This window comes from Erpetoichthys calabaricus, chromosome 5 (assembly GCF_900747795.2).
Source record: "Erpetoichthys calabaricus chromosome 5, fErpCal1.3, whole genome shotgun sequence".
NCBI classification, from domain to species: Eukaryota; Metazoa; Chordata; class Cladistia; order Polypteriformes; family Polypteridae; genus Erpetoichthys; species Erpetoichthys calabaricus.
Window position 1 is genome coordinate 23,427,330 of NC_041398.2, and position 27,094 is coordinate 23,454,423.

The 27,094-nt window shown below is 38.5% G+C and overlaps 1 protein-coding gene across 1 annotated transcript; it reads right to left on the minus strand.

Annotated features, from left to right (window-relative positions):
* Window positions 1-7,502: 7,502 nt before the first annotated feature.
* On the minus strand, window positions 7,503-24,559 carry LOC114643584 (zinc finger protein 678-like). The gene is made up of 3 exons (XM_028792150.2): window positions 24,331-24,559; window positions 14,687-15,065; window positions 7,503-10,886 (listed from the first exon to the last, which is right to left on the minus strand). The coding sequence occupies exons 2-3, from the start codon at window positions 14,940-14,942 to the stop codon at window positions 8,932-8,934; spliced, it is 2,211 nt and encodes a 736-aa protein (XP_028647983.2). The 5' UTR covers window positions 14,943-15,065; window positions 24,331-24,559; the 3' UTR covers window positions 7,503-8,931.
* Window positions 24,560-27,094: the final 2,535 nt, after the last annotated feature.

Sequence of the window (27,094 nt, forward strand, 5' to 3'; positions counted from 1 at the left end):
GCCTTTGATTTCTCCAATGTCTTCAATACCATCTGTGTTAAGGAGTAAACTCAGGGATATGCAGGTGGATCAGTCTTTGGTGTCTTGGATAATGGAATATCTGTCAAGCAGACTGCAGTGTGTGAGGCTAAAGAATTGCATGAGCAACACTGGTGCAGCACAGCAAACAGCCCTGTTGCCTTTTCTTTTCATTCTGTACTCCACAGACTATAAGTACTGTATAACAGCAAGACATGTCACTCACAGAATTCTCAAATGAGTCTGAGGTGTACTGATAAGGGGGATGAGACGGAGTATATTGTCTGCAGTTATTGACTTTCACTGTACCAAAGAGCATCAACATCTGGTTACCATTCAGAGAGTGGATGTAGAGGTGGTGCATTGCTACAAAAACTTGGGGGTCCACATCAATGGCAGGCTGGACATGTCTTGAAATATAGAGGAGCTATATAAGAGAGAGAAGAGCAGACTGCCTTTTCTTTGGTTACTGCATTTTTTAAATGTGGGTAGTGACATCCTTCGCATGTTCTATAACTTTGTGATGGCCAGTGTGATTTTCTATGATGTGGTGTGCTGGGCTGGTAACATCACTTCAAAGGAGACCCACCAAATCAATAAACTAATCTAAAGGGAAGGCTCAGTTATGGTTCGCACTCTCGACAGCCTCAATTTAGTAACTGAGAGAATAAAGACATCCACTGTACTGCCAAAAGTATTGAGATGCCTGCCTTTAAACACACATGAACTTTAATGGCGTCCCATTCTTAATACATAGGCTTTAATCATGGAGTTGGCCCACTCTTTGCAGCTCTAACAGCTTTAACTCTTCTTGGTAGGCTTTCCAGAAGGTGTAGGAGTGTGTTTATGGGAATTTGTGACCAGGAGAGCATTTGTGAGGTCAGGCACTGATGTTGGATGAGAAGGCATGGCTCACTCGCTGTCTCCCAAAGGTGTTCTGTCGGGTTGAGGTCAGGGCCCTGTGGAGGCCAGTCAAGTTCCTCCACACCTAACTCACTCATTCATGTCTTTATAGACTTTGCTCTATAAACTGGTGCGTGCACAATCATGTTGCCATCCCCAAACTGTTCTCACAAGGTTGGAAGCATGAAATTGTCCAAAATGGTTTCATATGCTGAAGCATTAAGAGTTCCATTCACTGGAACTAAGGGGCCAAGCCCAACCACTGAAACAACCCCACACCATAATCCCCCCCTCCACTAACCTTTACATTTGGCACAATGCAGTCAGGCGATCCCCGTTCTCCTGGCCAGACTTGTCCTTTTGATTGCGTGATTCGTCACTCCAGAGGACACGTCTGCACTGCTCTCGAGTCCAGTGGCAGGCGGTGGGCTTTACACCACTGCATCTGATGCTTTGCATTGCACTTGGTGATGTCAGGCTTGGCTGCAGCTGCTCGGCCATGGAGACCCATTCTCTCTCTACACACTTTTCTGGAGCTTTTGGAGGTCTGTAGCTATGGACTCTGCAGAAAGTTGGTGACTTCTGCACACCTCAGCATGCGCTCTCTCCGCCCTGTGATTTTACGTGACCTACCACTTCATGGCTGAGTTGCTGTTGTTCCCAATTGCTTCCATTTTGTTCTAATACCACTAACAGTAGACCGTGGAATATTTAGTAGCGAGGAAATTTCACGAATGGACTTATTGTATAGGTGGCATCCTATCACGGTACTATGCTTGAATTCACTGAGATCCTGAGAGAGACCCGTTCTTTCACAAATGTTTGTAGAAGCCGTCTGCATGCTGAGGGGCTGGAATTTATACACCTGTGGCCATGGATGGGATTGGAACTCCTGAATTCAATGATTTGGAGGGGGATCCTAATACATTACCTATACAATATCTATACAATGCTGCACATCCTTTCTCTGACGCACTAACATTAAGGACTTTCAGTCAACAAAATATTTAGCAGAAGTGCGTCAAGAAACACAATGGGGACTCCTTTATAACAACGACAATATGTCTGCAAAATGCCTCACTGGGTCTGCAATTGCTTTTTTTTGTCTTTTGCCAAGTCAGAAATTTACTTTCTTTTTAGTCTTTCTGGTGCATATTGAGAGGGGTGTTGTTGTTTGTCATAATATTTATTACGCTTCTGTGAAAAGCCAAATTTTTCCCGGGGATAAAGTGTTAGGGTTAGAGTAATAAAGTGCTATGGATCTAATCTAATAACTATTAACACCACATTATCCACAGTGTAGGTAAGTTTGATGGCTATGTGTATTAAAACTTCAAAACATTCGCTGTGTGATGGAGTCTGAGGACCTTCACATTTGACTTGATGTTACCTTGGAGAACTTAAATGAATGCGACCGGCCTTTTTTTTTTTTCCCCCCCCAAAATAGTTATATTGCTTAAATCCAATTGCATGTTGTACTCCTTGAGAAAACCTTCAACAGTAAAACAGTAAAATAATTTAAGAAATGATCAAAAGAGACAGCATACCCCAGTGATTTCCAAGTCCAATTCCCGGGGGCCGCTGTGGTAGTTTTTTTTCTAACCAATTTCACAATTAACAATCACATCATTCTTCTTTTTAATTGATCTCATTGTTTTGTGACCAGCTGTTTTCTTACTCACTTATTTTAACAACCTCTGAATTATCTGTATTCTTGCCGAGGCCTTAAGTGCTCAAGATTCCTTTGCCATTTTCTTTTTTATTCACCCATTCTTTCGGATAGCCAAATGCTGGCAGCACTGAGAGCTGAAGGGAAGCTGCAGTCACTGGTCTGCTTATTTATAAGGAGCACTAGGGGGGCTTTGCCCCCTGCTCACTTCGCTCAAAAAAACCGCCCCCCCCCAGCACTATGCACCATTATGAAAATGGGGGCTGAACGCACCCATGGGAGACACGGCCGCTCCTCCAAAACCCATTAAAATGGTGATGGTATGGGAAACAAATAAAGTTTTTTATTTTTTACCTCCTCTTTACTCGATCAGCTGCTGGCTTGCTGCTTCTGCCGTGATGTGTAATCTGCACTTCACTCACCTACCCCCACCCCCAGCACTGCACGCCATTGTGAAGAGGTGGGCTGAACGCACCTTCTTTAACGGTGATACAATGGGATTCAAATAACAGTTGTATTTTTTACATCCTCTTTGCTCGATCAGCTGCTGGATTGCTGTTGCTCCTATGCAGTGTGATCTGCATTTCGTTCAGCGCTTCGAACGTTTTACAGTCACTGCCTTGTCTCTCTTCTCCCCCCACACATCCTCAAACACTGATCTCTTTTTGCTGTTCCGTTATTTCACCGAGTAATATTCTCCGTTTGTTTGGACTAATGCGATCTTTACTCTCATTTTTTTGAGACTTTCCAATTTTCCTACATCCATTATCTCTACCCTGCTCTGCATGTGTATCACAGGACTTGCTTCAAAAGGTTGTATGACATGACCTGTCCATCTCGTGGAACACGAAAGTGTCTGTCTCTCAAAGATCTCTCTTCAAAATATCACGTCTCGTCAGTCTCGCTCCAAGTTTTTTTTTAAATATAGGGATTTCTGAAAGAGCAGGCTTGTGAAGACAGCTGTGAAGTGATGGCTCCCATTCAACATTCACTGCTGTCTGCACTGCTCATTGCTAATCATCAGCATACAATGAAGGGAGCAAACACTGCAGAAATGGAAAATGAAAAAGAAAATGGCAAAAGAAACACAAGCAGTTGAAGTTACAACAAAGAAAGCATTTCTTACAAACACATGTAGGCCAGACAACCACACAATAAGAGTAAAGTAAAAATAATGCACCGATTGTGAAGTTTTTTGAAAGCAAACGCGTCTGCAGCTATGGGGGTCTCCCTGGGCCTGAACTTAAAAAGCACCGATTCACACGATTAGTGTCGTGAGTCCCACTTCACATTCATGCCACATCAGGGTAAGTTACGTTTAGAGCAGCATCTTAGAGGAGTCTTTCCCACCAGTACTTTACAAACTATCACACCGACTCAAGGAACTCAGCCTCTTGAATTTCCATTTAACAATTTATTCATTAAAACAATGTACAATGACAGCAGACTGGCAATTTTCATGGAGGGCATTTGGCTTCTGTCTGAAAGTCTCAACAGAAAGATTTGTTGATAATCCTTAAGTCGGTTTGACACAGTGCATTTATCGTGTGTGCACACTCATATTACAAAATGTATATACGATATTTACATATAAATACAAGGTCTTTAAGAAACCACATAATTACAAGAAAATTTGACAGGATTAGTAGGTAGCTCGCAGTGCCACAGCAATATAAGTACTACACAAAGAGAGACAAAGACATGTGCAAACATCACAACATCCTTGTTACTCAGATTCACAGTTTCCCAGTCATAGCCTTTACCTGCCTTGAATCCTTCAGCATAACACAATCTGACATCAGTGCAGGAAGAGACAAGGAAAAACTGCACGGGTCTGGCCAGAAAGAATTGGAACCAACAGGAACATTGACTCCTCATAACTAAAAGATTCAGAGTCCAATGGCAGTAAATAAAGGGGAGCTCAGCACACATTTTGGAATTGATCAGAAGGTAAATTCAAGGTGTTTTCCACAAAAGCTGCCTCTTCCAGTAGAGGCATTCACTTAAAGTTCACTCATATGGACTGTTCACACTGAAAAAGTGGTGAAGAAAGCACAACACTGCCCTTGTTATCTCGGGCTGCTGAAGAAGTTTGCGATAATCTGCACCACTGACAGCATCCCAAGTGGTTGCTTCCTGTATGGGAACTCAACCAAAAAAGCCTTGCAGAGAATAGTTGTGTTCTGTTCAAAAATCATTGCAGATGCATTCTGAGCCTGCAAGACACATGTCGAGGGAAGGCCAGGAAAATCAACAGTGACCACCATCATCCAAGTCATGAACTGCTCACATCATTACCTTCAGACAGATGATACTGCAGCACTCAGATCTGCACCAGCAGGCTCCATAACAGCTTCTTCCATCAAGGTGTTAGGATGCTTAAAAGTGACAGGTTACCTTTATCAACGTCCTAACCATCCCTCACATTCGTGCAGCTGCTCCTTCATCTCTACATTCCACTGCACTACAACTATTTTGTGTTATTTGTATGCACTGTATAGTGTAATTTGTCGGCATGTCTGTTTATGTATGTAATGAGTTCACTTTGTACAACGTATTTATTATTTGTACTTGAACTCAAGTTAATACTGCTCTACCACTGTGGATCTTGCACACAAATTTTCACTCACCGGTACATTTGTGTTAAGCGAGATGACAATAAAGTGACTTGGCATGACACACTTTTGAGGTAAGGACATCTCAAATGAAATCATTATTGTAAAGATTATGGTCAGCTTTGATGTTTCAGGCCAAAATGTTCAACCCAAATAATAAAACTACCATAGAAAACCCTTCAGTGTATTACCTTAAAATTTTTAGAGCTGTCATTCCATTGGTCCTCTCTATTTCTTCTATCCCTGCTGTGCAATTATACATTACCTTAGGTTGCTGATAGGTGTTGCATTATTTGAATAGTAAATTGCAAATGTCACAGAAGATATATTATAATTGACCTTAGAGCTTCAGATAGAGGTCTGAAACATGGCAGCTACCCATGGTCAGTCATTCATCCATCCATCCATTTTCCAACCCGCTATATTCCTAACTACAGGGTCACGGGGGTCTGCTGGAGCCAAACCTAGCCAACACAGGGCACAAGGCAGGAACCAATCCCGGGCAGGGTGCCAACCCACCGCAGGTCAGTCATTCATTTAGCCAAAATACTTTTTTTATTTTTTTTAATCACAGTCTTTGAGTTGTGCATTTGAAAGTGGGGGTGTTGTTTGTTATACAGTAATCCCTCGCTATATTGCGCTTCGCCTTTCGCGGCTTCACTCCATCATGGATTTTATATGTAAGCATATTTAAATATATATCGCGGATTTTTTGCTGGTTCGCGGATTTCTGAGGACAATGGGTCTTTTAATTTCTGGTACATGCTTCCTCAGTTGGTTTGCCCAGTTGATTTCATACAAGGGACGCTATTGGCAGATGGCTGAGAAGCTACCCAACTTACTTTTCTCCCTCTCTCTCTTGCGCTGACTTTCTCTGATCCTGATGTAGGGGGATTGAGCAGGGGGGGTGTTCGCAAACCTAGAAGATACGGACGCTCGTCTAAAAATGCTGAAAGATTATCTTCACGTTGCTACCTTCTGTGCAGCTGCTTCCTGAAGCGACATGCTGCACGGTGCTTCGCATACTTAAAAGCTCGAAGGGCACGTATTGATTTGTGCTTCTTTGTTTTTGTTTTTCTTTGTCTCTCTCTCTCTGCTCCTGACGGAGGGGGTGTGAGCTGCCGCCTTCAACAGCTTTGTGCCGCGGTGCTTCGCATACTTAAAAGCCAAACAGCCCTATTGATTTGTTTGCTTTTCTCTATCTCTCTGACATGCACTCCTTTGAAGAGGAAGATATGTTTGCATTCTTTTAATTGTGAGACGGAACTGTCATCTCTGTCTTGTCATGGAGCACAGTTTAAACTTTTGAAAAAGAGACAAATGTTTGTTTGCAGTGTTTGAATAACGTTCCTGTCTCTCTACAACCTCCTGTGTTTCTGCGCAAGTCTGTGACCCAAGCATGACAATATAAAAATAACCATATAAACATATGGTTTCTACTTCGCGGATTTTCTCATTTCGCGGGTGGCTCTGGAACGCAACCCCCGCAATGGAGGAGGGATTACTGTACTTATTTATAGAGCTTAGATAAAAAAGTAAAAATTTGCCCTTATGAGATCTTGGTATAGTATGCTGGGTGTTCCATAGGCTCTTTCTTCTGAGAGTCATTAAATCAGCACAAAACATCACCACCACCCAGTTACCTTCACTAGAGGATATATACAGAACTCGATGTTTACAATTAGTTAAAAAAATCATTAAGGACCCATCACGCCCAGGCTGACACCTTTTCATTCTGCTGCCTTCTGGAAAGTGTTACAGTTCAATTAAAACTCACACTTCCAGACTACTGAAAAGCTTTTACTCAAACACTATCAGAGAACTACATTTTGTTAAATAACTGTTTACTGCATTTAAGTGCAAGGTTTTGATCTTGTGTCTTTCACCGTCACCTATATCATCAATGAGGCAATATCTCAGAAACTCACTGCAATCACAGTAAAATGGGACTACTCCACTATTTACTATTTATATTTTTCAACTTATGCTTTCGCATACAAGGGTGCTAAATGTTTTGTTTTATTGTTTATTGGTTTATATTGATGCATGTGGGTAATGTAAAATGAAGAGCATAAGTCGAATCTGTTGATGATTCTATTTTAATTATGTTGTACATACTATTCAGGGAAAAAAATGTAAATTTGTGCAATGACAATAAAAGCCATTCTAATTCCAAATACAGTGTTATCTATCTATACACTTTGCTGCAGACCCATACTGTACATACAGTATACAGCCTGCAAAAGGGCTTACCACAAGGAGATCACAATGGAAAATAGGCAATAGTAGAATAAATGCACTTAATGGGGTCCCATTCTGATACAATCATAATTCTGTTATCTGGGGCTTATTAAAAGTGCCAGCAACACTTCAAAAACAAAATACTTCCAAGTATCGGTATACCATTTTCATATTGATTTGAAACATTAGTGTTTGTTTTTACAGAATTACATTTTCTTAATTTAAAATGTTACAAAAATGTAGACTTGTGCAAGGTGGATGACAGACTTTGATTCCTTTAAATTTCTGTAAGGAATGAGCTGTGGTAAAGATAGTTCTGCAAACCCATATGTAAATGACAGTATGGTCCAAGTATTTAATTGCTCACCTGTCAAAGATCACATTTCTTAACTACGTAACATTTTGCTAGTCAAATTTTGTCCATGGTGCACTGCCAAGAAAGGTATCAACCTCACCAGTAGGTCTTTTAACATTCTGCCATGTGAGTGTCTTACAAGGACAGATTTATCAGGACACCGGAGGAACTGGAGTGAGAGATTACATCTGTATATGACGACAATCTCCATTTCTGTTTCCAGAACTCAAAAATGGACATCACATCAAGTCCTTCCTAATTCCTCCTCTTTTGGTATACAGACAATAAAATTACATTTAAACAAATTCCAAAAACCATCAAACTGGGGCCTCAAGCCTTTATCATCTCCTCTGCATTTTGTTACAGCTGCTTGTGTTGCATTTTGTCATTTGTGCTGGTCATTCTGAGAAGTAATTTAAAAAGCCTTAAGGAACTTGCTAAATAAGTAAATCTAAACACAATTTTTACTCTCCCATTTAGAAATCACATTGTTTGAAGGCTTGGTTTTACATTTCTGTCCACTTCAAACTGACAGAGAAGAAGTTTGCAATTATTTTTTATCAATATGTACGTATACCAAGAATACTTTTTTTTTCTTAGAGGAATTTAGGTTAATGTGCTTTTTATGCATTTTGGGTACTGTACTTGTTCAAAAATAAATAAGATCACATAAATGGCACACTCAATTTTTTACGAACCTTTGAACAACTTTGGGTGAAGAGTATGCTTCCAAGTCATCAGGAACTCTTCCTTCTTGCATTTTTCTCCCAGGGTCTTTTAGGTATCACAGTCATGCACTTTTGACAAAATCTGCACTGGCGAATTGGGCTGCTTTACTATTTTCTCTTGCATGACACAACTGTGCACCCTGATCATGAACAACATTTTCACAGAAATTAAAATTTACCTGTTCTTCGACTATTTTTATGAAGGATGCTTTTTTTACCTTTACTTTACTCTTCACAAAAGCCTTAATAAAAAAAAAAAAAAAAAAGATTGGGAGTATAAAGCCAGGAGACATACCATTTGCAGTCTTGTCCGTTGTTATTGTTATCATGCAGGCTATGTTGACTTTGTTAGTTCACAGATGTAACAGATTTGTAAAAGATGCACTCCTTTCCAATGACAGTTTAAGCGCGACTTACAATAGAGGACAAATTCATTTTTTCCATTTTGTTTTCTTCAGCATGAATTTTTCTGTGTCTATGAAGACTGTGTGTGTGCAAGAAGCGTTTACCACACTGAGCACAGCAATGTGGTTTCTCTCCAGAGTGAATTCTTTCATGTGTATAAAGATTGCTCATTTGTGAGAATCGCTTCCCACATTCAGAACAGCAATAGGGTTTCTCTCCAGTGTGAATTCTTAAGTGAGTTTTCAGGCGGCTTGAGCAGGAAAATTTCTTGCCACATTCAGGACAGCAATATTGCTTCTCTCCAGCATGAATCTGATTCTCTCCTGTATGAATTTTTGTATGTGTGTGAAGATTATTCCTTTGTGCAAATCGCTTCCCACATACAGAACAACAATATGGTTTTTCTCCTGTATGAATTCTCATGTGTTTATTAAGACTATCTAGGTGTAAGAATCTTTTACCACATTCAACACAACAATGTGGCTTTTCTCCAGAGTGAATTTTTTCATGAGTGTGAAGATTGCTTATTTGTGAGAATTGCTTCCCACATTGTGAACAGCAGTAAGGCTTCTCTCCAGTGTGAATTAATGCATGTGTTTTAAGATAGCTTAGTCTAGAGAATTGTTTATTGCATTGAGGACAGCAATAGGGCTTTTCTTTCAAATGATTTTTTTCATTTGTGACAAGATTTCTTATTTGGGAAGACTGTTCACCATAATTTGCACTGACACGTGATTTCCCTCTGGAGTGAATTTTTTTGTGAGTATAAAGATTGCTGATCTGTGAGAATCGTTTGTCACATTCTGAACAGCCATAAGGCTTTTCTCCAGTGTGAATTCGTTTATGAGTTTTAAGACGGCTTAAACAGGAAAAGTTCTTCCCACATTCTTGACAGCAGTATTGCTTCTCTCCTGTGTGGCTTTTAATGTGTGTGTAAAGACTGCTTCGTTGGGAGAACTGTTTTCCACATGTAGAACAACTATATAGTTTTTCTCCTGTATGAATTCTCAGGTGGTTTCTAAGCCGATCAAGGTGAAAAAACCCTTTGCCACATTCAGTACAGCAATGTGGTTTGTCTCCAGAGTGAATTCTTTTGTGTGTGTATAGATTGCTCATTTGTGAGAATCTTTTTCCACATTCAGAACAGCAATAAGGCTTCTCTCCGGTGTGTATTCTTGTGTGTATTTTAAGATAGCTTATGCCAGAGAATTTCTTACCACATTCAGAACAGCAATATGGTTTCTTTCCAGAAAAAAATCTTTGATATGGACTTAGATTCCTTATTTGTGAAGATTGCGCACCACACTTGCTGGTGAAATACTGTTTAACTTTAGAGTGAATTTTTGTGTGTGTGTAAAGATTGCTTATTTGGGAGAATTGTTTACCACAGTCAACACAACGGTACGGCTTCTCTCCAGTGTGAACCCTTGTGTGAGTTTTAAGACGGCTTAAATAAGAGAATTTCTTGCCACATTCAGGACAAGAAAACTGCTTATCTCTGGTGTGAACTGCCTTCTCACCAGAATGTGTTCTTTGATGTGTGTGAAGATTACTGATTTGTGAGAACTCTTTTCCACATTCTGAACACTGATATGGCTTCTCACCCGTATGAATTCTTGTGTGTGTTTTAAGGTGGCTTAAACTGGAGAGTTGCTTACCACATTCAGAACACCTATAGGACTTTTCCACAGTTTTTTCTTTCTTGGAGGAGCATGATGGAGATGTTCTCAAAGTCATCGCTAATGGATTTGTATTGTTAATCTGTTCTTGACAGTCTGTTCCAGTCAGCTTTAGAACAGGCAGACCGGCGTCTTGGAAATAGGCCACGTACACACTCTCTTTAAGAGGTTCACATTTCCTAGGACTTTGCATACAGTCCATCTGAGGATCTTTGCATTGAAGAGGGTTCTGGTGGTCTGGTGAAACAGCCGAGATGATGCCTCCTTGAAAATCTACGTCAAAAAAGAAACCTGTGATTACTTTAAATTTTAAAAAAGTGTAGATCAAAGATTAATAGCACATGCTATAAAATTCAAAACCAAAAATAATTTCTATTTACACTGCTTTTACAATTCAAAACTAACTATAAACTGTTGCCAATTTACAGGTAGTAAATACTCAGTTAAAGCCATACTTGTGATTTAAAAGGATGTAAATTACCCTTTACATTGAAATATTTGAAAATGTTCTTCCACTGGGCTTTTTGCTTATTATGAGAAAAGCAGATCTATTCAGTAATATTAGGGGAAAAAAATCTGGCATCTATTTCACCAATGATGTTTGTCAGAGTGGCTAGATGACGCATGAAAAGCCTGCTTGGGGTTTGAGAGTCCTTTAGGTGTCTTTTTGCAAACTATGAGAAACAAGATTCTCTGGTCTGACGAAACCAAGATTGAACTGTTTCTCCTTAATTTAAGTGTAATGTCCAGACGAAACCATCAATGAATCATCACCCGCGCAATACCATTTCAACACTAGAGCATGGGGTAGCAGCAGTGGGGAATGGAAAACTAGACAAGGTCAAGGGAAAGCTGAAGAGAGCAAAGTACATAGATATCTTTCATGAAAACCTTCTTCATAAGTTTTCTGGACCTCAAACAAGGCCTAAGTTTTACTTTCTAACAGGAAAAAGGTAGGGTGATGCAGGAGTGGGTTAGGAACAACTCTGGCAATGTCCCTTTGTGGCTCCGCCAGAGCCCAAATTTGAAGCCAATCCAAAATAACTGGAGAGACCCAATAAGATGTCCACCGATGGTCTCCTTCCAAACTCCCCAAATCTAGGTGTGCAAAACTTATTGTGTCAAAAACAAGATGACTCCAGGCTGGAATTGCTCCCAAAGAGGCGTCAACTGAATGCTGAATAAAGAGTCTGGACACTGGTATCAGTGTGAGATTTCAAAAGTCTTGCTTTCATTTTGGTATTCTGGGGTACTGAGTGTTGCTTGATGCAGGGAAAAAATAATTTAGATGATTTTAACACAAGGCTGTACCATAACAAAATTTGCAAAACGTGAAGGAGTCTGAATACTTTCTGAAGGAACTGTATTGATTCACACTGCCTATAAAAAGTATTCAACTCCTTGAAAATGTTCATATTGTTGTAATTTTAATTTCAGTGGATTTCATTTGGACTTTTTGACACTAATCACAAGAAAAGGACTCTTTAATGTCTAAGTGAAAACAGATCTCTGCACTGTGATCTACATTAATTACAAATATAAAGCCCTAAATAATTGAAGGTATTACAATTACAAATATAAAGCCCTAAATAATTGAAGGTATAAGTGCTAACCCTCTTCATGTTGTTATTTAGAAGAGATCACCATGATATTGTTAAGTTTGTGTACACAGATTTCTCTGTACTAGCGCTACGATTTTTCCTTATTCTTCTTCGACACACTGCTTGGGCTCTGTCAGGTACCATATTCATTGTGAGTGAACAGCCTTTTTTCAGGTTCAGCCACAAATTCTCCATAGGCCTGAGCATCTTCACAGCCTGATGCTGCCACAACTATGCCTGATAGTGGCAGTCTGATCTGGCAGAATTACAGCTGTGCCATGCTCTTTCCTTTTTTAATGATTGACTAATTGCACTGTGAGGGGTTGTTGTGATGTGAAATTTTGCATACAACTTGATAAATATTTTGTATGTCTTTATTTATAACTTAGACAAAGCAATGTAATATTAGTGTTACATTATTGATAACAGCAGAAATGGTTGAAGAACCCCCCCCCCCCCTTTTAGGAATGAGTCTCTTTGTAACTTTATAACAGGGTTGGGGAAGTGCCTCAAACAAGTTTTGGCAAGTGATTCTCTGCTAAAGTCTCTCAGTCAACTCCCACAGGAGAGCCTGGCTGCCTAACTGCCAAGCTTTACCTTAACACATGGTTTGGAGGGCAGGTGAGAAGGTGTTCTATGCCCCATTGGTCTGAAGTATGGCTGTTTGGAACTGGCTTGTACCAAAAGCCTTTAAGTACCATGACACCCTATTGGCTGTAGCGGTTGGACAGAAAATCTATAAATTTGCTTGCTTTACCCAGCTCTCTCTCGCTCTCTTACCAAACTGATGAACATGAACTAAAAAGGACAACATAATGGAGAGCACAGCTCAATAGCCATATTGAGACCGGCATGTGGCCTGATCTAAAGAAAGCTGACCACTAATGATGCCTTAACTAGAGACATTTTAAATAACTAACAAGTCTGTGTGCTGCCTGAAACTACACATCGACATTTATCAGGTTGTATTGTTGTCAATATTTAAATGTACTTTGCATATTGTTATTATTTATAAATATTATCAATAATACATTATTTAAATTGTAACTTAACTCCTGCTTGTCTTTTACTACACCTAATTGCCTGAGGTTATACATGTAGAAGGGAAGGTGGGGAGAAGTTATATGGTACAATACCTTATAAACAGTGGTAAGTCTGTGAGATTTGAGGCATTCTGACAAAGGCTACATCATAATAATAGAAAAGGGGAAAGTAGAGTAATATATTACTCTACCAAGACAAAACAGGGGTATATAGTAATTTGAAAATGTACTTGTGTCTGTCCCCATCTGTTCCTTTTCAATATCGCTGTCATGGAGTTGTCACAAGTGTTTCTTTGTTTTCATACTCAAATATTTGCCAGCTGTTGAACCTTCCAGATATAAAACTGTTTTTATACTGCAGTTATGTGAAACACCTAAACTGAACTAATGACAAGACTTTCTAAAACTGACTGGTAGAAACAGTGATGATCTAGGGGAGCCATAAGAAAAACAATCATTCATTAGGTGTCCAATAAATACAGATCAATGTGTAGAGCAGTGCTTCCCGAATTTAGTCCTGGGAACCCACTGTGGCTGCAGGTTTTTGTTCCAACCAACTTGTGTTTTTAATTGGACTCCTAACCCAATTAAGTGAGCTGTTATTTCCCAGTTTCTGTGTTTTGGAGTCAATGGAGAAATAACAAAACTAAGTTTGGTAAATTGATATTAAAATGTACTAAGCACTTATAAAGACATAGTTTTTTATTATTATTGTTTAACAATTTTCAGATTGATTTTCTGCTTTTCTAGGTGTTCTGATTGTTTAATTTTTTATTTACTAATTAGTGGGTCTGACGCTAAAGTTATTGCAGCCTTTCATCATTCAGTGTTGTTTGCCTGGCTGTCAATTCTGTTTGTTTTAATTGTCATTATTAGGATACAATGAAGTGTGCAAACTGCACAAAAAATAAAACAATAGGACAACAACAAAAGAGAGGTAAACGATTAAAGCAAAAGTAGAAATATTTCTAAATGACTTATAAATGTAAAAATCTTACTGCTATGCTTTTCTAAAGTCAGAATAAGAGAAGAGAAAAAAGACCATCTAAATGAATGAGATCAAAAAAAAAGACCATCTAAATGAATGAGATCAATTATTATCACTAATTGTGAATTTGGCTGAAATAAAAACCTGCAGCCACAGTGGGTCCTCAGGACTGAGTTTGGGAACCACTGGTGTACAGGTTTGTTTTCACTCTGACATTTAAAGGTCTTTTTTCTGCAGGTCAGTCACAAAAAACCCAAATTAAATCCACTGTGATTCAATTTTTTTTTTTTAAACAATAAAACATATAAGGTCCACTTTGGAAATACTGTTTGTATGCACTGTACCTAACCCAGCTTTCAATATTTCCCAATTTAAATAAGACAGAAAAGTTTGACAAAGAGTGTACATTCTCAATTTGTTAAGAGCTGTTTTATGACTTACCCATTACAGTGTGTGTCTCAGGTGACATCTGCTCATTTCTCTCTTCAGTTACCTCCTTGAACTCAGTCTTCACAGTTATTGGTCTCAAAACCTCCTCTTTCACACTAACAGTTTCCTCTTCCTCTTCCTTCAAACATGGTCTGTGCTGTAATACACTGGCAGCCTCACAATCCTCTTCCTTAATGAGACTTGACTGCTTTCCCATGAAATGTCCCAGATAGGATTTCATGTCAAAAACAGAGGTGTCTTTCTCCATGTCTCACCACTTCCTCACATTTGCAAAGTTCTGCTGTTGCCTACCTTAAGGTAGAGCCCTCTACATTAAAAAGGCATCCTCCAGTTTCTCTCAGTGGGGATGAAAAGTGTGATGTTGACACAACTGCAAACAAATAAATAAAAATTATTGAGGTAATAGAAGCAATAAAGCAGCATTAACAGCATCACAAGTGCAGATGCTGCATTTGTCACATGGCAGAACTGGGGAGTCAGAGGCTGCAGTTGCCCCATTTGCAACCTCTGCGCGTTTGTATTACCCAAGTGGCAGAGTAACACTGGATGTCCCCAAACACTAACAATTTGTTCTATAGTCCAAATCGAAGAAAAAACTAATCAGTAAAAACGGCACAAAAAGTATGTTATCTCTAAAACAGATTTTTATACTCATGGCCTTGATCAATAGAATTATTTCTGCTTGGAAGGTGCAATTAAAACTCTCAAAAAGCAACCATTTAGTGCAACATATGAACAGTAACTTGTATCAAATTAACATTGGTTAATCCGTTACTGTTCTTTCTGGTAATGTTAATGTTTAATTTCTCATTATTCAGTATTATTGAGGTGATTCATTTAAATTATTCTAATAAATTAAACACATAAAGTATTACTGCATGCCCTGATCACAGTGTACATTGCCATTCATAATTCAGGGTAGGTTTTCTTTCCATTATCCGAGTTTTAGTTGAATGACGCATTAGTTATAGTGAAATCCTTACTTACATGTATGGCCAAAATATGTGAAGGTGAAGTTTATAGTTTTATATGGTCAATAGCTGATACCTAACACTTCGCAATAATTTCACTAAAAAGTTGTCACATTAAGTTTACTAAATAAAATGTATAAGAAAAAAGAAAAAAATACGTTTACCGGATGTTTTATTTCAAATAAAAAAAGATTATTATTATTTTTTTTTTAAAAATCAGTTTCATACTAAGAACTCACCCCTTCTCAGGTTATTTCACAACAAACTGCAGTCTCAATTATCACTAATTGTAAACAGATAGTAGAAATCTGCTCATCAATGTGAGCTAAATAAAACTTATTAAAACACATTTTTATTTATTAGCATCTGCTTTTATATCTCATAAAACATTCATTAGACATCTTTCATAATAACCCAACAATGCTAATATTAATTAAAATGCTACTTTTTATATCTTTTTTAAATTGAATTTCTTTAATAGACTTATTTTTTTTAATTATTAAATAAATACTCACATACAGTAGTATATTTTTAATATTTAAAAACATATCAGGTCTTTATATTTCTGGTTATATGCGGTAAATCACATATTTGATTGCAACTTTTCCATAAGGGCCCTTTTATACTTTTTATTATGAAGATTAATCTTTTTTAATTGAAATTTGCATATCTCAAATTTCATCAATAAATGTTTATTAAAGTTGCTTCTTATATTTTCTTCTCCAACAACTTTGAATTACAGTGGAACATCGGGTCATGAAAGTCTCGGAACACATACAAATTGGGTTACGACCAAAAAGTTCGCCAAACTTTTGCATCTGTTCACGACTACACACTCGGGTGATGAACACCCGGTTTCCCTTCCGGTTCGTACGCACCGGTGATTTATGCACGTGTTCAGTCTCTCCCTGTACAGTACATTGTTCTTGGTCAGACGTGCATCGCGCAGAGGGACTTTACCTCAAAACTGTAATCTCCTCTCCACCCAGCTTCCTGTTCTCTTCCTTCATGCCAGAACTCGACTCATGCAAGGTTAGTTTTCTTGGTTGTTTATGGTTAGTTTTTGTTTAAATTAAGGAGTTTTCAAATGTTCACTTTTTTCCTGTGCTTAAAAGTCGTTAAAAAAAAAAGTGTTTACAGTGAGCGGTTCGTAAGGCTGTAGCGTGAACTCTTGCAATGTTAAGTTTTCTCTGTTCAAGGTTTTCTCAGTGTTATTCAATGTTTTTACATTTAGTTTATTATTACACTGTGCATTCTATGGCATAATTAACTATTTTTGTGCTTAAAAATCTTTAAAAAATATATATATATACATACAGTTTTTACGGTCTGGAACGGATTAATTGTATTTATATACAATCCTATGGGGGAAATTACTTCGGGTCACGACCAAATCGGGTTGCGACCAGAGTTTTGGAATGAATTACGGTTATGACCCAAGGTTCCACTGTACTTTATTATGTATGATGACCAAATTTGTAAAAAAAAAATACTTTTCCCTTTTCACCCCCTCAGGGGCAGAATTTGGAAAAATTCTTAGGGTGTGCCTACATCATAAAAGGAACATATCCTCCAAATTTCATGGTTCTAGGACCAATGGTTGAGGCTGGGCGTTAATATGTCACCCAGTCTGAATGGATGGATGGACAGACAGACAGATGACTTTGGTGGAGTACAAACAGAAAAAGGAAAATTAAAAAGAAAAAGTAAATACAGGCAATTATACAAAATCAAAGGTTCATAAAATTAAAGCTCTGAATGAATTAAAAAGAGTAAAGAATTTAAAATTGCAAATTCTGTACATAAAAATTATACCCCTTGGACATTTTCACATTTTATTGCTGTACAACCTTGAAACGCAGGGGAAGTGTTTGTTTGTTTTTTGACACTGATCAACAGAAAAAGACTTTTTTATGTCAAAATGAAAACCGATCTCTGCAAAGTTGTCTATATTAATTACAGATGTAAAACAAAAATAAAGACATAACTATTTAGCCCATTTAATATGACACCCGTAAATCATCAGTGATGCGGTCAAACAGTTTTAGAAGTCACTTCATTAGTTCAATGGAGATCAGCTGTCTGGAGTTTCAGTTGATTGTAGTTGTAGAAGAACATATGCTCAGTTTGTATAGGTCTATTCAGGGCTTGTAATCTACTCTGTTAACTTGAAAATCTCATCACTAGGAAAATATATGTTGTTGTTTAACAATAAGTAATGAATTGGGTTTCATGTATATTAAATAGTTTCATACTAGTTATTTTCTTTTAGTTGTTACCAAATCTGTATCTTTACAGGTACACAGTATATTAGAATTTCAAGGACAGCAATTATTGATAAGGCAATTGATGACCTCTGTAAGCAATAAAGCAGATGTTTGCTAACTAAGGGTCACCAGACATGACCTGACTGTTGGTTCAAATGAAGATTTATGGAAAGAGTGGGGGGGAGTTTCAAACTATAACGACTGGAGACTGCTTAAACTTGGATTCAGGACTTTAAAGTAAAGTTTTGGATCAGCATTAATAAAGACCTCCTTTTGTTAAATTAAAATATTGTGGCTTATTTTCATCCACATATTCTAAATGCACCCAACTATAGGTGTAAGATTCATCATGTCAAGAGTTAGTGTGGTATGCTAAACTACACAAGACAAAAGAACACTCCAAGCCACTCCATTAAAGGGGAATTGAAAAGCACTAGTCAGGAGATGGAGACAAGCAAATATCCAAGTTGGTGAATATCCAGAGAAGTCAAACATGAAGAAAGAGTACGATGCAGTTGTAAATCTGCTAGAGCAGGATACACAAACTGAAAAAGACGAGTGAGAAAGGCCACCAAGAGGACCCTGACAACTCTGAAGGAGTTATAAGCTACAGTGGCTTAGACTGGTGGAACTGTGTACACAAAACATGCTGACCAAGTGTTGCACCAGTCACAGTCTTATGGGAAAGAGGCAATGAGAAAAAAAATGCACAGGAATAAAAAGCACATGGGAGTCTCTGAAGTCAGATGGAAGAAGGTTCTATGGTCTGATGAGACCAAAGTGAGCTCTCTGGCCATCAAAGTTAATGCCATGCTTATACACTGCATATTATCACAAATGCACCATTCCTGCTGTGGCCCCAGAAGGCTTATGAGGGGAAACTGAAAGCAGCAAAATATACAAAAATCCTGGAGGAAAACCTGATGCAGGCTGCAAGAGGTCTGCACATCAGGAGAAGACCAGCAAGACAATGAAAGTTACATAGGAATGGCTTGTAAACAACAATGTTAATGTCCTGGAGTAGCCTAATCAGAATCCAGGTATCAGTTCAATGGAGAATTTGTGGCTGGACAAAAAAAGACACCTGACAGAGTTTGAGCACTTTTATATAGAAACAGCCTCTTTGCGGTTGTGCCGTTCGCATATGGGGATGCGGATGAACAATTTAAACAGATTTTTATCTTCATGGGAATTGTTACACATGCATTAATGCAACAGACAACTGCCAGTGATTGAATTTTGTTTCTTTCTTTCTTTCTATTAAATAAAATGACTTTTTTGAATGTTTGTCTCTGAGATTTGTCAATTATCTTTGCAAAAGCTATTCTAATGGGAAACTGTTAACATTTTAATATGAATGGCATATAAAGATCTCCTTTGTTGTCTAATGTTATCCCCTGAAGATGTACTACATTACCTTTCTTGGATACATCCTTCTTTCTACAGTAATTCCGCTGGTGGAAGACCGGACGGTGTTAGCGGTTGTAGATATTCTAACATGATATTGTAAGTTGATGCCTTCATCTTCCGCACCATCACCACCAACTGTTTCAGCAGAGTCTATTGATAAGCATTTAACCAATTTGCCGTGTAACCGATCGACATTTTTGCCATTAATTCATTTGACATCACCGTTTCCTGCTGCTAGGATTGCACATGTACTCATTTTTTCTGTTGATAACCCTTCGTGATGAAATTCTTCAATAAAATTTGGACATAATACGTCTTCTTTAATTGGGAACTTAAAGTGAGGAAAACACAAAAGTTTCTAAGAGCTGAGAGTGCAGGAAGTGTGTCTGACAAAAGCATCCACACGAAGGAGAGGTGAGAAGACTGTAGTCTTGATTGAAAATGTTTAAGAGGAGGGCGAGACTTGAAAAAATCTCAACGCAAAAGTCTCGTCTTGCGGGACTGGGGAAAAAAAAACCTCTCTTCCAAAAAGTCTTGTCTAGTCGAAGGATTTTTTTTTATATAATAGAGATGTTAATTTAGACCATTTTGCAGGGATCTGTTCTCACTTTGACATTAATTTTTTTTTTTTCTGTTGACAAAAAGCCAAATTAAATCCCCTGTCATTTTATGTTGTATAGCTATAAAACTTGGAACACTTCCAAGGAAATGAATACTTATTATAAGAACTGCATCTTGTATGTTCTCATTTTCACATGTACTGAATACTCTGAAGTTTTTACTTGCATGTGCTAATCATAAATGTAACATATCACCCCTCTCTGGCACCATGATAAATGAGTCGACCTGTCTTACCTCCAAACTTCTGTCTCCCTTAATTGAATATTAAGAACATTTAAGTTTAAAATATGTTACACATGACAAAGAGTTTAGCTTGCATGTTTGAAGAAAATGCAATATGCACCAGATACCAAGGCTGCATTCATATACAGAGATTTTCTGGAGTTCCAACTTGTGATGTTGCATCTTGCCCGTTCAGTGCATTTCCAGTTGGAATTCTGCGAAAAACGTGGGAGGTCACCGATGATTTGTTACTTGGTACCCAAATAGAACTCAAGAGCAAACTAAACACGTTCAAGGTGTGTGGGGTTACTCCTAATTTAATTACACCACAAAAAATGCCAAATCTGACTAAACACTTTATATTTTTTATTCTATTCAACTGACAAAGGTGAAAGGGCATTGCTGTTGCACAACTCTGAGAATTTGGGTAGCATTGTTTTCATGTGAAATTTCAGACTTGCAAACTGATAGCACAAGAAAGCAGTAGACTAATGTATCCAACTTCTCAACGTGACCTGCTTTTAATATCTGTACATGCAGTCCCTCAACTTCTGCAACTGACACAAGTTCACACCAAAAAATGTGATTTTCTCAAGATAAAAAAAGTTTTTCATATATATCACTATTGAATCTTAAATGTCCTTTTTTAACAGGAAAAAAGCATATAATTTTATTAAATCTAACACTTTCTAACCATAGGATGAACTGATTATGTAGGGTTATAAAGTAGGATAAAATGGCAGAACACTGGTATTGTGAATATCTATGCATAGGTTATGTAAAATATAAAAACAATGAATACAATTAGCCAAAAGCAGCCTGAATGCCAGTGCCAACAAGCGCCCAAACCCTCGATTATAGGATTCATGAAACAAGTGAAAGTAACATACATCCCTCAAATCATTTCACACTGTGATTTTTCCCCCTACATACTGACATGCAACAGCTGTGCTCACCTTTTTTTTTTTAAATTCAAATCATAGGAATAATAAATTCACCTGAAGCTGCACTAAAATGAATACACAAAAAAAGAATTGGAGGTATGAGAAATTAGTTTAGGACACTGAATACTCATTCCATTGTTAAAAGTAAAAAAAAAAAAAAAAACTTATTATACAACGAAGGAAATAGTTCTGACATACGAGGACAATGCACAGAGTCATCCTTGTTTATTCACATCAGGCCTACATCCTATGACAAATTTGCTAATAATGATGTTAATGACATTATATTCACAAAATGAAAAGCTCCAGGGTAAACCACACTGAAGCATTGTCAAAGCTGATCCTAATCATCAACTCCAATTTTAATGGCTGTAAGAAAACTGTGAATATTGTTAAAGCAAAATATTTAATATGAAATATCAAAAATATTTAACATGTGCATACATAAATACATATATATTAGCTACCCTCCATGTGGATCTTTAAGGAAGGAAACCGTGGAATGTGTAAATAAGAAAAAAATTGAAAGGTTCATTCTTCTTTAACAAGGGGGCTTCGCCCCCTGCTCGCTTCGCTCGCCTACCCCCGGCGTTTTGAACCCGTGCCCGCTGGGCAGCTACGTGTCCAGATGACGCACGTTTAATACGGAGCGTTTGCCCGTGTCATTCTGGAGTCCCCCACCGGTAATACAGAGCTTCGTCCGTACTATTACGTGGTGCATTGTGGACTACTGTGGACCCCGTAGTTTTTCTCGTTTCAGTTTGTATCTGTGGTCAGTTGAGCTCATGTTTTTCAAGCTTTTGAATTCCGGTCTTCATTATCTGTAACCTGCTGTCCATGTGCGTGGCCCCCTTGTTCAACCTGTTTATGACGTTTTACTTTCCTTTCTACTCTGTCTTTAATTTCTGACTGTGCTTTATTCTGGTTTTGTTTCAATGACACTTGGTCCGTGGTGATCATATGTAAAGGAGGCAGTCTAATTTTCTCCTTTTGACAACAACGTGTAAATTCATTATTTGTATTGCCAGTTGTTTCCTGTGGGAAGTTAAGTGAATGACAATGATTGCAAATAACATTCATTAATCCCAATGAATTTTCCTCAATAGTGGACTCATTATTGAAGGCGTTGTCAGCCAACTGGCGTAAGCATTTAGCAGGTGTCTGGCGTTGATGTCCGCGACGGGCATGTTTTGCTTGTGGCGTTTGACTACCGCGTTGTTGCATGTACATTATTTGTGACGCGCTATTTTGTAGTTTTAATTGATTTGCCACCGCTTTGCGAAAAGTCCGTTTCAGTCTACGTCGTGCATTGGATAAGTAATAAGGAGGATCGCACTCACTGTTAATATGTAGCCTTTTCTGCAGTTGAACGGTTAATAGTGCTTTATTGTAAGGAGATCCACCTATGCTCACACCTATGCCGCCTAGTGTGAAGGTGTTCAGATGACGTATGTTTAACATGGACGTTTCCTTTAGAAATGTGGTTTTGGGTGTCACTTCTTATTGATGGGGGGGGGTTGAGGATTGTTGTTGCGCGAGCGTCTTCTTTTTTTTTGTGTTCCTGTGTCTTGTTTGAATCCCCCTCTTTGTGTGTGTCCCGTCCCTTGCTTGTAGGATCTGTGGGGTGGTTTTGTGTTCTTTTTTTTTTGTCTTCCATGGGCTTGTTGAATCCCCCTCTTGGTGTGTGTCCCGTCCCGTCCCATGCCTGTGGGGGGGGGGTCGTGCCTTGCTGTTGTGCGCTCGTCTGTTCTTTTTTTTTGGTGTGTTTAGTTTCGTGTGACTCCTTTTTGTATGTGCTCACTCCTTTTTTCTGTGGTCTTGTCTGCCACTCGCGGCCCCTCATCCGCCTTTGTCGCCCTCTTTTGTCCGCCTTTCTCCGACTCTCGCGGACTCTTTTTGTGCCTGCGCCTCTCGCAGACCCTCATCCGCCTCTCTCGCCCTCTTTTGTCCGCCTTTCTCGGCTCCTCAGCCGACTCTCGCGGACTCTTTTTGCGCCTGCGCAGTACGTCTTTTTGCAGCTACGGCCCATGGCCGGATGTGCCTGCGTCCATCATCCGGTTTAGCATTCTCGGTTAGTAATATAGATAGATATAGATCATACGGGACATCAGTATTTACGTTACAGTATCTTCTTATATTACAGTGAGAAAAGAGAAGCCACACCTATGTACATCCCTGACTGCTACTTCGCCATTGAGAACATTCTCTGATTGCCGCTTTGGTGTTTCCCTTGGGCCCAAAACAAGCCGTTTAGCTATCTTGATTTGCACCCTCCTGAACTTTTTCAGTCCTGTTTTTTACTCGTTGACTCTTCCAACCCTGCAGCCTACGCCGCCTCCCCTTTTTAACTATTTCGTCTTTTTGCACAGAGCACAGCACGAAGACCTCTCTTGTAAAATTAATTGAGATCAGACCCGAGTTTCTCCCAGCAGTTTCAATTTGCATAATCTGAAGTCCGCAGAATAAACGCAGTCTGCCATTTACACTTCTAGACGTGCCAATACACAGCCGTGACACTACGATTTATATACTGTAGCATCTCGGTTGTATGCGCATGTGACGCGGTATTCACACTCCGCAAACAGAATGGAGAGGTTTCCTGTGACCTGCAGTCAGTGCAAGCAAAGGCCGCTAAGAAAATGTGCTGGCAGAGTTCAATGAACTCTGTGTTGACTCATTCTACAAACAAAGCAATGAGTTACAAATGGGAAGATGCAGAGGGTGGGGGCTGACGGAGACAAGCGAAACTAAAACAGCAAAAACGTGAGTGTTGTGGCGCTTCAGAAAAGTTGTGGGAGCCACAAAATTTAGCAAAACGTCGGAGTTAATTAGGACGTCCTCCAAGGCCACGACATCGTAGACGTATTAGTTAGGAATGTAAACCGTTCAACTGCGGTTTAATTTTGTTTATTGCCAAGTTTAATACACCGTTTCCCTTTTATTTTTATATTTGAATTCATTCAGTAAATTTACCGATCTTTCTATTACGGATATTGTCCATTGTGCCCTCCTTTCTTCCTATAATCACAAGGTGGGTCGGTACAATCTTATGTTTGCCTACTCAAGAAATGCACATTAAAATTTCATGTATATACTGTTGATTATATTTTGTGTAAATGTATCTGATGGATACAAAGATCCCCTAGTCTGTGGGCTCCTCTGCCTTTTGGCATTTGCTACAGGCTCTCCTTTAGCCTTACCTGCGGTTCAACCTAAACGCCGTCCTTCTGTAAAAACAGACGTCCTGTCTGCAGGTAGCCTTTCCCGTCGCTGAGTCAGTGTGTCTCTTAGAAAACGAGCTTCTTCTGCAGCTTAACGTCAATTTAATCACACACTCTCCATGCCTTTCCACTTCAATACAAACCAACAGTGTGATCGGTCTCTTTCCTCCTAAGCTTCAACAACACGGCAACTTCTTCTTCCGGGTTATGACCGGTGGCACGTGTTTCTGAATCATGTGACTGGGAAGCGTGAAATAAATAGAAAAGCGAGCCACAGTTCAGTAGAGACTCGGGGAGAATATATGTAAACTTTGAACTAAAGTGAAATCAAATGGGGAAAATATTGTTGGTTGCATAGATAACGTGTAATTTATAGAAGAGCTGAAGATATATTGCATATTGTAATCTTTTTTAGTTAACCAATAAAAGGTGTTATTTTACTTGACTTGTCACTAGAAGAGCTGACAAAGGCTGTCACTGAAGTTCAATTAAGGGCATGTTCAGTTCCATTGATTCTCAGTTATTTAAGTTTATTTGGAAAGAAAAAGCTGAATATACTAAACTACATTCTTCAAAAGTAAAAATGACGGTGACCCAAATGCTATGGATTTCCAGAGTGTTCAAATTTAATATTTGCTAGGCCCCATGCATTATACTGCTCTGGAATATACTGTATGGGGGTTGAGGTCACGGCGTCGGGGAAAAGGGGGTCTGGATGTTGAGCATATATTAAAAAGTGGTGTAATTTCTACACGGTGTGACCGAAATGCATGCAAATATCCTTAAATGAAAGTCTGCAATGTTAACTTTAATCTCGTCTCAACTGTTTGATTTGCAATTTTATACCGTGGAGCAGAGGGGAAAATCAAGCGAAAATGTGTCTTTGTCCCCAGCATTATTCAGGGCACTGTATGTAGTGGTACCGAATCCCAAGTGTGGTATATGAGAGTTGTGGTGGCTTAAAATTCTTACTCTCTAGTAATTTTTAAGTATAGTAAACTCCCACTCAAACTTTCTAGAATTTCAGAAACAAGCACTCGATTCATGGAAAATTGCATTTAATCACAATTTCTCTCCCCCACTTGCATAATTTGGAACAATGAATACATATTATCAGGCAACACATCTATATTAATAAAGGAGTGGGCTCACCAGATGTTTGTTTATGTATCTGAACTTCTTAATGAGCAAGGGAATTTTTAAAATTTTGATGATTTTATAGTTTTGACAGGGGCAAGTGTTTCTCCAAAAGATTACTTAAAGGTGACAAAGAGTATTTTTGTTGTTTAAAGCCCATTTCGGTTATTACACTTTCTGTATTTGTACTCCACTTTTTTTAAATCAGTGGGATCAGTATTATGGACAAGAAATGTAATAATTACTTATTTAGAAAAGCTTTTTTCTCTGATTACGGCACTTCTAAAGCTTATGCTAAGTGGAAAAAGTTATACCCCAAATTTAACTGGAGTAATATGTAAACTGCCTCACATAAGAAAGTGGATAAATGAAAGGAGTCCATTCAGTCCATCAAGCTTGTTTGTTCAGCTAATAGCTAAGCATTCCCAGTATTTCACCCAGATACGTCTTTATGGTTGTCAAGGCTTCCACTTCAACTACATGTCTTGGTAGTTTGTTTCAGATTTCCTCAACTTATCTGTGTAAAGAAGTGCTTCATGGCTTCAGTCCTAAATGCACTACCTGCTGATTTTTGCTGGTGTCCTCAGAAACATAAGAAAGAATTCTGTTGGACTGAAGACCTGACTTATGTTCCTACAGAGTCTTCTTTGCTCAAGACTAAACCGGTTTAAATCTCTGAGTCTGTCAGAGTAGGACATGTCCTTAAGTCCTGCGATGCACCTAGTTGCTGTCCTCTGCACAGCTTCAAGTGCTGTCATGTCTTTCTTGTTACATGGTGGCCAGAATTTCACACAATATGTGGTCTCACTAATGCATTATATAGCCTGAGCATAACATTTATTAATTTATATTCAACAGTTTTTACAATATAACGTAATGTTTTTTTGTCTTTTTAATCACATCTGCACATTAGTTAGAGGCTGAAAATGTTGCATCAACATAAACCCCTAAATCATTTCAGAGGTTGCTTCCTGCATGATGTTCCTTTTGCTCGTGTGTAGCACTTTTTCCGATAAGTAACAGTAAAGGACAGACCCTGAGGGACTCCACTGATGACCTCACTTGACATGGCTCATTCTCCTTTTATCTGTACTCTTTGTCTCTTGTCAGTGATCCAACTTGAGATCATTTTCTTGTCCCTAACAAAGTCACATAAATTCATTTAAAAATCTTTTACACTTAATATCCTTGTAACAGGTGGGTGAGTAAATCTCCTAGCGATGTGTATCCCTTATGGTCATTCTGCAAAAAAGAAGACAACACCATTAATCATTTATTTTATAGCTGTGCTCACTCAAAAGTATTTTAGTTAGAGATTATCATTCTGTTGTTTGTAAAGATCTCTGAAAACGTGATTTTTATTTTGGATACTCCAAAGAGTGATATTAATTTGGATAACTCCCTAAAGTTTGTTTCTTGAGAAAATATTATATTCTCCAACCCAGAGACATAAACTCATAACTTTAGATTGTTCTCTTGTAATATAGGATCATTCTTTATGTCTATAAAAAGAATATTAAAGACACTAGACAGCAAAGCTGATGAAGCATATTCTTTACTTAAAATCATTGTTGACAAGCTATTTACTGTACTTTGATTTTAATAG